The sequence below is a fragment of the Botryllus schlosseri genome, chromosome 8 (assembly GCF_051294905.1).
Source record: "Botryllus schlosseri isolate E-star chromosome 8, Bs_hap1, whole genome shotgun sequence".
Classification (NCBI taxonomy): Eukaryota; Metazoa; Chordata; class Ascidiacea; order Stolidobranchia; family Styelidae; genus Botryllus; species Botryllus schlosseri.
In genome coordinates, this window is record NC_137243.1 from 28,053,938 (window position 1) to 28,066,698 (window position 12,761).

At 42.6% G+C, this 12,761-nt stretch overlaps 2 protein-coding genes across 2 annotated transcripts; both read right to left on the reverse strand.

Moving 5' to 3' along the window:
* Nucleotides 1-1,696: 1,696 nt before the first annotated feature.
* LOC145444380 (uncharacterized) lies at nt 1,697-2,977 on the reverse strand. The gene has a single exon (XM_080322347.1). The coding sequence runs from the start codon at nt 2,975-2,977 to the stop codon at nt 1,697-1,699; it is 1,281 nt and encodes a 426-aa protein (XP_080178473.1).
* Nucleotides 2,896-7,359, reverse strand: LOC145444065 (uncharacterized). The gene is made up of 2 exons (XM_080321975.1): nt 6,709-7,359; nt 2,896-4,804 (listed from the first exon to the last, which is right to left on the reverse strand). Exons 1-2 carry the CDS (start codon nt 7,321-7,323, stop codon nt 3,182-3,184), a joined length of 2,238 nt encoding a protein of 745 aa, XP_080178101.1. The 5' UTR covers nt 7,324-7,359; the 3' UTR covers nt 2,896-3,181.
* Nucleotides 7,360-12,761: the final 5,402 nt, after the last annotated feature.

Here is a 12,761-nt window from a genome sequence, read left to right on the forward strand (position 1 = left end):
CCGACACCGTACTATAACTAGATCGCTATGTCTGATGCATTATCGCGTCACCGACGTAGGATTTTACAATTATTTCACACCTTTTTGAATAAGCGTCAACTTCACAGAGGATTAGGTTGGGTCAGAAATAAGTGAAAATTTGTCGGTATTCGAATCACCGTCTGCGACGGTTCTGTTATTCGTTAGTTATTAAATCTTACCAGTGAAATCTAGTTCTGTGACAAACTAATTACCAAAATAATACCTCGTGAGTGATCGGCATGCCTGTAACACCAAGTCGCGGGCGATGGTTATGTCTTAGGTATTATCTTGTGAGCGATCGCGGGATTTGTAACCTATTTCGCACATTTTTGAAGTGTTAGTTTGTGAACGCGGTTATTGTTGATATTCGAATCGCCGTCTACGCCGGCTCTGCGGTAAACTAATTACCAAAATATTACCTTGGAAGTGATTCCTAGATTTAGCAAACTATTTCACACTGACTGGATTAGTGTAATAATCGATACGATAGTAGCACAAAACAGCTGCACGGGCAACAATTCAGCGCGCAGGTCATTCGAAATATAGGTCGCACGCACTGCGTAATCCTCACAACAAACCACGTTTCCGTCTGTGCGGTTATTGTTGGTGACTCGTACATATTCAACACCACGCGAGATATGGTTGAAAGTGCGAATCACGACCGCATCCATAAGAACACATCGCGAATCACCAGAGATCTCGTAAGAATACATGACAGGCGAATCACCGCCGCAGCCTATAGCAAAATAGGCGAGTCACGACCACGAGTTTTCACGGCGAATCACCGCCGCAGCCTATACCCGAAAGGGCGAATCACCAACACGAGTTTTCAATACGAGTCATCGCCGCAGCGTATACCCGAAAGTACGACTCACCACCACACCCATAAGAACACATTACGAATCACGAGCGAGAGGGGGGTCTGAAAGTACGACTCACCAACACGAATTTTCAAGGCACATCACCGCCGCAGCCTATACCCGAAAGTACGACTCACCAACACGAATTTTCAAGGCACATCACCACCGCAGCCAATACCCGAAAGGGTGCCATCATCACCACATCCATAAGAACACATGGCACCTCACCACCACAAGGGGGGTCTAAAAGGGTGCCATCACCACCCCCGGTTTTCAGGCACCTCACCACCCCGCCCATAAGAGCCCCATGCAAAAATTAGCCGCTCACGAGCGATCTACTATACTACTCTCGCACATCTTTTTTGCCGATAATGGTTTCCGTAATTTCCGACAAGTTATGCATTGGTGGATGTGCTGAGAGACAGCGCTCACACCACCTATAATGCAATATCCATGTTGACGTATCTCATTGTGCGTGATTCCACGTCCCATATGATTGACCTTTCCATGAAAATGGCGAATAATCAAGTCCGTTACGTGAGATTTCCGAGGCGGCAAAATTGGATTCTTGACTTCAGAAGACAAAGAGCTGTTACGGATTCTTCCGCCAACTCTTATCAAGCCATCACTGTCCACAAATGGATCTAGTTTGTACAAAGGACTGCCTTTCTTTACAGTAGAACTCTTCGACTTTGATGCAGGATCAGGACGTTCCATTTCATCAGGAAAGAATTCACTCTGTAAGTCTTTCAAGATGATCCTTTCTGCCATTGATAACCTTCCAATAGTGAGAGAACTGTTTATTGGCAAACCCTTCAATCTGTCTTTGAATTGCAGGCAGTTAGCAACAGCCCGTTTTGCCTTGAACCACGACAAAACTGTTTTGAATTCGTATTACAAGATTTAGATCCCGAATTTTCATTGGAAGTTGTACTGAATGACACAGTCTTCCTGACTTCCACATCAACCAAGTCATCCACAGATTCGCCTGATGGACGAGCGTCCTTTGGTATTTCAAATCTTCCCTCTTTCCACAAGAATTGCGGTCCATCCCACCATAATGAAAGTGATAAAAGTTTTTCCAGCGACATACCTCTGCTTGCAATGTCACTTGGATTATCATGTCCTGCTACATGCATCCATGCAGAAGAGTCTGTCAAATCATGTATCAGTTGAACTCTGTTTGCCACAAAAACATGAAATCGCCTCGCTACGTTATTTATATATCCCAAAACAACATTGCTGTCAGTCCAAAAATACTCTTTCAAATTTTCATACCGCAACTCTGTGTTGAGAAATTTGCTCATCTTGGCGGATACCACAGCCGCAGTCAGTTCCATCCTAGGAATCGACACTTGCTTCAAGGGTGCAACTCTCGATTTTGACATAATGAGAGTGCAATGCACTTTCCCTTTATCACTAACCAATCGGAGATATGAACATTGCCCGTATCCATACTCACAAGCGTCGGAAAAATGATGAAGCTCCACTTCCTCAACAGTACCGAATTCATCACGTTTCACACATCTTTTGATTTGAATTTTATCCAAATTGTTCAAATCACTTAACCAATCTTCCCATCTACGAGCATAACTTTCTGGTAGCGCAGTGTCCCAATCGAGTTTCATTTTGCACAATTCTTGCAATAATACCTTTCCAACCAGCAGAACAGGGGCCAGAAAACCCATCGGATCAAAGATAGACGATACGACACTCAATACTGTTCGTCTTGTCACTGGCTTATCCACCAATTCCCTGTGGAACCAAAACACATCCAATGACGGATTCCATGAAATTCCCAAAGACCTCTCTGTTAACGATGACATAGTATCGAGGTCAATGTCCTGTAATCCCTTCGCCCTTTCCGATTTCTCAATCGATTCCAATACTTGCATTTTGTTCGACACAAATTTATGCAGTCTCAATCCCGCCTTTCCACATTTACCCACGCTGTTTTTCACCAATTCAACAGCTTCGTCCACAGTCTCTACCGAGGTTAATACATCAGCAACGTAGAAATTGGATCGAACAAATTCTGCAGCCTTGCAGCCGAACTCTTGCTCTCCATCATCAGCGGCCAACTTCATGCCATACATGGCCGCCCCTGGCGATGATACACTTCCAAAAGGAAATACCTTCATACGATAGGGTGGCGAGATAGCGCAGTGGTATAATCCGCGGCTACAACACCAATGGGTGCGGGTTCGAGTCCGACCGAGGTCGACTTCCGAATTCCGATATCTAAGTGTTGGAGGTTTACCTAGGCTCCTCCTCGCAACCTCATCCGCGTTAGCGGCGTCTTAAAAAAGCCTGGAGGTGGGCCGTGCTATAAGTCGGCAGTTACGGAAAATACAAAGAATATCGGCCTGGTGTAAATGACCACAGTAGTCGACAAACACCATGAATACCCAACAACAAAAACAAACCTTCATACGATACTCTAAAAGTTCCTTTGAAAGATCTTCATCTTTCCACCACAGAAATCTCAGTATATCACGATCCTTTTCATTGACATAAAATTGAAAAAACATTTTTTCAATGTCCGCCATGATGGCTACTTCGTTTTTTCTGAATCTTAACAAGATTCCCGTCATATTGTCCATCAAATTTGGTCCGCTCAATAGTACGTCGTTGATGCACAGACCACCGTACTTGGCACTCATATCATTTACAATACGAAGACTTCCTTTCTTGTTATGAAAAACAGGAGAATGAGGTATGTAGTTGATACGACCATTCTTTAAATCAAGTATGTTTTCTGGAACCTTTTCCGCGTACTTTTCAATTGTCAGATTCATTTGATCCTTATACTCCTCATGAAGATTCTGGTTTTTACCCAATCGTCTTTTGACCTGCTCTGCTCTTTTCGCCGCCAAAGGTCTGTTGTTTGGCACTCTAACATTGTCGTATTTCAATGGCAGAGGGAATTCGTAATGCCCGTCCTCTCTCCTTGAAACATCGTTTGAGAGGATGTCCATAAAACGCTTGTCCTCAACCGACAAAGAAGCTTCCAAATTACTATGTTCGATGAAATCCATTTCTAGCAAATGATTGATATTCTGTGGACACATAACTTCCTTCGCCTTTGTCATGTATACAAAGGCGGTATTCCCTTCAGCAACAACTTCTGAAGTTTCGAAGCCTTCTTCCATTAGTGCCTCTCTCACAATAGTATGATGCGATACCACGCTAGATGATTCACCCTTCAAGTCCTTACAAACATTACCAACAATTCCCCAACCAAACATAGATAGTTGACCATACGGATCCTCAGCATCACCGGCTACAACCTCACGAGGACGTAACGCTTTAGGAACATCAGTGCCAATTTTTATTCCAATTTTCATATATGGGTCATAGGGCATAATCTTATCCGCAATGCTTCGAAGATGAGCCCACTCTCTCGCCACCTGAGGTTTAGGGATTTGTGAAATTTGAATTGGAATTTCTGCTCTTGTGTAAACTTGAGGAATAGTGGCAGAAGAGGTTTCATCGATACTTGAAACTTTTATTCCAGTGATCCTGCTTGAGTTAATAACTGCACCAGATTTATACAATGTGGACATCTGTAACTTGGTATTTACAGATTTCAGTCCTAAAGTTTCCTTTAGATCACCAATGATGAAAGTCCGATTACTTTGACCATCTAGTGCACAATAACATTTGACCTTCTTGGAAGGATTGGCAGCAGTACTCACATAAACCGGGACGATCATAGTATTCTGCTTACCTCCCTCCTGTCCTTCCTGGGAGCACACTTGCGTACATTTCGAGTCCACCTCATCAGGTTCCACATGCAGAGATGTCGAATGCCTCCTTTTGCATATCCTGCAAATTATTCTTGCTGTACAGTACTTGGCCACGTGGTCTTGCGATGAGCCACAACCAAAACATAGTCCTCGTTTCATTATAAATTCCCGTTTCTCCATATGGCAGTGGTTCCCAACCTTTTTCCACCCACGTACCATTTCGAGGTTTTATGCAGCGCTCGCGTACCACCTACATCCACTATTTATGACGTCATAATCACGTATTTGACCTATGCGAGGTGTAATAAGAAATTCTATTAAGCTAGGCATCATCAGTAGGGCTGGGCACAATGATTCGAGTACTCGAATCTGAATCGAGTATCAATTTTAATGATTCGAGTCGAGTAGTAAAAGACGATATATTCGAGTACTAAAATTATACGCTTCTCACCACTGAAAGTTAATTTATCAACGAGAATTATAGTCTCGATACTAATTTTCACTGTTGAAGCCTTGAAAGCTTGCTTGGCGTTATAGTAGCATACGAAACATACAGCACAAAGCTACGAAGGTTACTGGACGTAGCACATTTCCGAAGTCGTGATTATCCCACAATATTGTCACCAAGTGGAATGAAATCGGTATGGTCGAAAAAATCCCAAAGTACATTTATGAGATGAATAACAGGCTTTATATTCTTCGTGGTGGAATAAACGTTACATATTACTTTGACGCATTGCATTCTGTTATGACGTCATAATGAGTGATACTCGATTACTCGACTCGACTCGAAGCATATTGCGTGATTCAGAATCGAATCACTGAGGTACTCGATTTTGCCCAGCCCTAATCATCAGCCAGGGTTGATGATGAGATGCATGGAATTGTTTTCTCACCTCCAGTCACAAGAAGAACAACAATTTATTGAAATAAAAACAAACAACATAAGCTAATTTGTTTAATGCAGGGGTGGCCAACCTTTTTGCTATTCACAGCCGCATTTTGAGTAGTCAATTAGCCCACGGCCGCATTCCAGGACATAGTTCGTAATGAACAAACTGGATGACAAATACCCATTTTAAACTATGTCCATTTTCGGTGAGCTCCAGACTAACCTGTTTATTCATATCGGCGTACGTACCGAAATCGCGAGTGGTCATGTTATGAATGGATATTTTGGTTTCGTCATGGTCGCGCCACGCGCGACAATTTTTCAGATTCACGAATGAATTTTGTCATTAATATTCGTAGTTTCACAAATTCGTATCTAATATTTATTCTTTCTCAGCCAATGTAATCAGATTCTCCGGTATTAAGTAGATGGACGGCGTGTTTTCGAAAATTTAGGGCATCAGTTATAAATGATGATGTATCTTCGGGTGGACCAAATGTAATAAGTCACTTTGTTGAATACTGCTATTTCCTGACCTCCCATCAGGATTGGGGGGGGGGGTATATTGGAAATATATTGAAATCGCCCAAACGCACCATAGAAACAAATTCCATTCGTGAGAAGGACACGATTCCAAGTTGGTATTTTATATCTGGGGCGCATCAGTTTTCGTTGCTGCTCACATCTGTACTGTGGTGTTCAGGTTGCAAAGGGTGCTACTACATTTATATCGAAAAAAAATGAAGTCGAAAAAAATTTCAAAGTTAATCAAAATCTCCTAAAAATTTGGGAGTAAATTCGTGAATTCAATTTTCATGTCGACGGTCGCCAACACATACAAATTGAAATACGTGCCCACGGCCGCACAAATTTCCTTCTACTGCCGCAGGTTGGCCACCCCTGGTTTGATGCGATGGCTGCATTTGTTTATTTTCCACTAGCTGGTCGATGCGTGGCATACGTTTGCTCACAGCGCATCGAAAGTCGTGCATGAGCGCAACAAGTCGGTTTCGTTTATTCGCCGTACCTTACCACGACGATGATGGCGGCTTCAGAAAACTCAAAATCAACCGCAACTGAACTAATAACTCCCTTCGGTCGAAAAAAAAAACAGAATCTACTCGCGTACCACCTGGAAGACCTTCGCGTACCACTAGTGGTACGCGTACCACAGGTTGGGAACCACTGCCATATGGGATAGCTTTCCAAAGCCTTCACAATCATCAAGGTGATGTAGTTCTTCACAAAAATAACACTTCGTCCTTGTAACACTCGTGTCGTCCTGACATTCTGTCGAGAACGATGTGACCTTAAATTTTCCCTTGTAAGAGTCTCTATTGCTCGCTACTTCAGGAGACCCCATTTTCCCTTTGTCATTTGGCGAATCCAGATCATCCAATTCTGGAATATTCATCTTTTCGGCACAGACATCGACAAATCCTGCCACTTCTTTCAATGGTGGATATGACGCCTCACCATATTTACTTCGCCATTTGTAAACTTCATCCCGCCATTTACCTCTCAGAAATTGCGGTAGTTTTCCAATGATTATATTACTTTCAATGGCATAATTCAAAACACCAAGAGCAGGTATTTTCTGCTCAGCTGCTGCGATTTGATCCAAAAAATCTGCAAATTTTTTCATACCAATCCCATCTTTGACATTGATTTTTGGCCAAGAAGATAGTCGATTCAAAAATGCATTTCCAACTACATTGTCGTTGCCGTATCTATTTTTCAATCTCTTACGTGCCTTTTCATAGGCATCTCTACTCTGCAAGAGCAGTAAACCCTTTATCATTTCCTTAGGCTCACCAGATAGATGTGACTCTAGATCAGTGGTTCTCAACCTTTTTTGACTCGCGCCCCCCTTGGAGATGGTCAAAAAAAATCGCACCGCCCCTGACCCCCCTTGCATTTATCGTCATGTCAAAAAAAAAAACATCATCTAATACAGAGGTGGGCAACGTTTTTGATAATCATGGCTGCATTTCGATTACTTATGTACGGGGTAGCGTAAGGCCGCATTCCAGGGCATAGCCGCAATGAACGATCTGGACACAAAATTCCTATGGTAAACTGTCCATATCCATTCCCGGTGAACTCCGGACTATTCTACTTTTCACAATGGCCTATTGTATGCAACGAAATCGCGAGTGGCAATGTTATGAATAGTTGCCGGGAGGTGCATATTGTCGCGCGGAGCGCGAACATTTTTCAGGGCTGCGAACGAATTGTTATTTCTTGCCAATTCCCATTCCGGCTCAGATTAAGCCGGGCGCTACTGCATTAAAATCAAAAAATGAAGTCTTGTTGAATTGCGCGGAGGGCGAAGAAAATTTCAAGATTAATTAAAATCTCTCGAAAATGCGGGAGTGAATTCGTAATTGCAATTTGCATGTCTACGGCCGCCAACATATACAAATTGAATTAGGCGTCGAACGCCGCTCAAATTCCCTTCTACGGCCGCAGGATGCCCACCCCTGATCTAATAGTATACATAAGGTATATCTTACGCCAATTTTGAATCGGCATTCCAGTTGTTGAGTCTTTTACATGACAAATTTCTCCAAACTTGTTTGAAAATAACAAAAAACATTGAACAAGACATCCATTAATTAATTTCAAGGTAGGTCACCCTGAGACTAATCCTGATGCTGGTCGTGAGTACAGAGCGCAAGGTGTCGTTCTGTCCTGCCAGGCTAAATTTGATCAGTTTTGGAAATTAATTAAATTGTGTTGATTTATAGCCTAATTGAGGGCGAAACCGGGCAACCTATGTTGCATCTAATTCTGTCTTAGGCAGTGCAGTTCGCAAGCTACTAACAAGAGCTGCCCAGCGCGCCAAGCTTTAGACTACTGTCAAAGCTATCAAGCAATGAATGACTTACACGTGGGAATTGCTCTCTATATCTCCAAAGAATTTCAAAAATTTGCTCAAATCAAGTTGAAATCAGACTATACTCCGTTGAGCGCGGTTGCTAGAGTTGGTATTTTGCAAGCTTTCTTGAATATGTAATAAATTTCATCTTCATTAAACGTCTTCTCATAATGGATGTGAAACACATGTTCGGACACGTACAATTTATACTGACTTTGTCAATTTCTCGCGCTCCCCTATAGTGACTTCGTCAATTTCTCGCGCCCCCCTGAGAGCCTTCCGCGCCCCCCAAGGGGGGCGCGCCCCCAGGTTGAGAACCCCTGCTCTAGATAGTTCAAGAGCTCATGCACATTGCATGTCTTCGACTGAATCAATGCATCAAACGAAGTTTCCCAGGCTAAATATTCCAGAATATTGCCATCAAAAACACCAACCTTAATTTCTGGTAGACCACACGATCGTGCCAACATGGCATTCGAAACAGTCAATTCCTTCAAAAGCTGATCCAGATTTGCATTAACATGATATATCCCATGAGCACCATCGTTATTAGGTGCTCTATCCATTACATTTTCGGTGTTATCCAGTACACTACTCGGTGTCGACTTCCGCCCTCCATCAATTAGCCTTTGCAAGTCTCGTTGATTCTGAGCCGACAGGTCCTTCATCTTCTGCTCGTAGTCTCGTTGATTCTGTTCAACCAGCAGAGCAGTGTCTCTTTCAGGAGAGTTTGAATCTTCTAGTACAGCAAGCCTATTCCGTCTCCCAGTGGGCTCAGAGAACTTGGCCTTCGTTTCGCCATTGTACTCATCCAAATAATCCTTTGCGTTGTGGCCAGTCTCTTCTACATGACCTTGTATATCCTTGAATGAACAAGAAATTGCTTCCGATTCCTCTGGCCTAAGACGAGGCTCAAGATCAGTCCAAAAATCTTGTGGTATAGCAAACTTCTTTTGCATATCTAAATTTGCTTTTGAAACATATTCCCGATCGTCCCGCGACTCTAGCAGGTCACTCAAACATTTGCACTGTCGCAATACCTCTTTGACACGGAAGTCAAACTCTTGCTTCATGTTTTCAATAACTGCAGAGGTTCCTCTAGTTCTCCTGTCCGATATCACGGTGTGGCCATGCTTGTAATCCTCGGCCATAATTCTATTAGGATCCGAATCTACGTTATCTTCACCCACCAAAGTAGAATTCCTTGAATTAACACCATTTCGGCCACCGCGAGAAGCCTTTCCAGACTTCTTCTTATTTCTTCCAGGAGTCATTATGAAAACCAGAGTACACGAACTTACTGTTTTCTTTAACAGAAGTGTGTCCTTTTCTCCGATATCAGTATGAATGAAGCAAGTCCAATTACCGGCACCAATCCACAGAATATGGAATTGTCCTTTCCTTATGTACCGATAGCCGTCCTGTGTTACTGTTCCGCTTCCTGGCCGTTCAGTGTATTTACTCCACGACCGGACCTTTAACTGTATCTACTGTTGCGGTCGCTGAACTGCCTATGTGATTCTGTGTAAGTTGTCTTCCCTTGAACTTACAGCGCCGCAAAGTCCTATAAGTTTCCCGATGTAAATATACGCGATCTTGAAGTACGGTAGAAAAGTATATTGCTTGAAGTTCCAATTGATCGAATTTCCTTATATTCAAATTATAATACGACACAGCAGTAGCACGAATAAGATATTGTCCCAACAAGATCGGTAGATACAGTGGGGGAACGTCCGGTGGGCCAATTACTATTGACAAACTGTACCCTATCACAGCTATATCCAGAATATTCCCTTAGACCAGACCAGGAAGTATCGTCAAGCATACGCCATCTAGCGAATACAAGTATGGCTCCCAAATTGTTGAACCCCCATGATTAACATGAAATGCCCACAGTAACATGACAATCTCAAAACTTTTACTTGCTTTGTTACAAAAGTTTGCTCGAAATATCCAGCTTTCCGTTTGTGAATATTTTGTGACTCTCTGCCGTGAGCTTGACTCGCAATCACACAATATCAAGAATGAATTACACTACAAATAGTTAGTCAGCGAATGATGCTTATTCAACCAATCAATGAGATTGATATCGCTCTCTGATGTAAAAAATCTAGCAGGCGATGTCATATGTTTATTGTATAAGAAAAAACCAAATCCGTGCTATTGGGGTGTTTGCACTGATGTATGACTTGTTTAAGGGGTAACATAGGTAGCAATTACAGAAACCCGTTTTACACTCTGCTCAATATCAAGGTATAGCAATATTCAGACGCCGAATACGTTGTACGGTCTGGCCTTGACCGTTAGAGGGTAAGTTTATATTTCCTTGCAAGTCCTCGTCGAAATTGTTGGCAAAGTGACGGAAGATAGTAATTTTCTGGGATTATTATATCATTTGATTGCCCCAGTTGATACGTTTGGCGACGTTTAAAAGGTCAATATGTACTTCAACATTGTGGCATTATGTGGCCCGAGTCGTGGCTATAGGTATCGTGTACATTAACGCTATCCCTTCACTGAAACGTAGGGTTCAAATTAGCAATATAACATCACGTGACGTCATGAGGCTCACGTTCGCGTTCACACGAACCTGAACCTTTCAGAGGTTCACACCATCCCTATACTGGAAAGGTCAACGAGTTCGGACACATACGCAATTGTTATCTCGTAGATTGGGCCTGTCATATTGAATCCAAAACATTATTTTGAATGGTCTTTGAAGAACTAAGGATAGCACGCATCCTTGGAAACTCTGTGTCGGTAGAACAGCATGAGATTTTGGCCGTGAAACTGGAGACTGTGACACATCACGTACGGCTTACTGTCTTTAAGTCTGCTGCGAAATCGCTGTTAGAAAATATATTACCGAATAAATACGTGAATGAAAGTCGTAAACTTAGTAGACTGTTGCAAGTGTTACATGACTTCATCAAGAAGTAGTATAAGCGATCCCATGACCCATTGCGGTATGGTACACTGTCACTGCCATAACATACCAAATTGCAAGAATTATCAAGGTGCGAAACACCGTCAAAATCTACCTATACCAGCAAAGGTCGACTCAACTCAACGCATATAACGGTGACCGAGTTCAGATATAGATACGATTGTTACATCACACCTTAGGGGCAACTAGGCAAGGTTGCCGGACTTGCTCGGTAATTTTATGAGTAAGAGAGAGTAAATCACCGTTTCTTTATTGTGCGCGACTTTGAGAGAACAGACAGTGAATGCTTGTTATGAGCGCTCCGGGGCAAGTCCCAGCTAGGCATTCACAAAGCGAAAACGCAGGAGAGAATTCGATTTTCGCAGAGACTTCGCTATATATGGGCATTGGGCATTTACAAGCGAAAGCACAAGAAGAATGCAGTTTTCGCTTTGATTTCGGTATATATTGATTGCTGTGCGTCTATAAATGGTAAATAATTGTTATTGAACCGAATTCTAGGTGTAGCAATGCCCCAGTTGCCCTATAGGACGAGCCGCCACTGTCAGTAGAGCCTTTGATGTATGGCTAAACCCTCGCGCGTGCTGCACTGATGCCTTGGAAAGCCGTATTACAGAAAAATATGCACTTATTTCGCACGTAGCATGTACTACCATCTACGATTGTTGGTTTGGCTTTACACTGTACATCTCAATGGCCTTAAGTTTCATAAAATATCCTAATTATGGCTCTAACGGAAATAAAATTAAAAATATGTAGCTCATAAAAGATTCCCGAGCCCTCTAGCCCAGCTAAAGTGTCACATTCTCATTGCTCAACTGTCGTTTTTCACTGTGTCGCATGTTCAAATGTTACGCAACCCGCTTGGCTAGTGGGGGAGTTGTAACATCACTTCAGTGTTTACGCAGAAAATTTGGCGTAGCCTACATGACAAATCCCATGTATAGATAACTTCGTGCCTCAGTGACATCAGGGATCTTCGACTGTGACGTAATTATCACCATTGATGTATGACACTTTGGAAATTACAATTAGAAATTAAGGGTCAATATGCCTATTCTGTCGAAAAAGGTTCCCGACCCCTGTTCTAGTGTGTACCCCTACAGTTTTTCGGGTGGTTCCGTGAACCACCTAACGTTGCAAATTGACAAGTAGATTACTAATAAAAGGTTATCACTGCCGCGAATGCCTCATACTGCCATCTTGTACAGTTGTCTAAAAAGCTACCTGATGAAAACAAAAGATAAAATAAGGACGTAAGTTAATGTAGTTTTATGGTTGAAATTTCATCAGTGACCTTTGATGGACCATTTGGAGTTAGTCCGCTGACCCCCAAGAGGTCCATGGACGCAGGACCGTAACAACACTTCGTCAGCCGCCCCAAAACGTTGGTCTTGGGCCCCATATGGTG

Bases quoted from the DNA above. Each gene is read 5' to 3' on its own strand.
- LOC145444065 (XM_080321975.1), bottom strand. From the start codon at position 7,323: ATGATAAAGGGTTTACTGCTCTTGCAGAGTAGAGATGCCTATGAAAAG. The intron at 4,805-6,708 runs GTGGTTCCCAAC...TGCCATATGGAG, and splicing joins GAAAGCTATCCCATATGGCA to AAACGGGAATTTATAATGAA.
- LOC145444380 (XM_080322347.1), bottom strand. From the start codon at position 2,977: ATGTATGGCATGAAGTTGGCCGCTGATGATGGAGAGCAAGAGTTCGGC.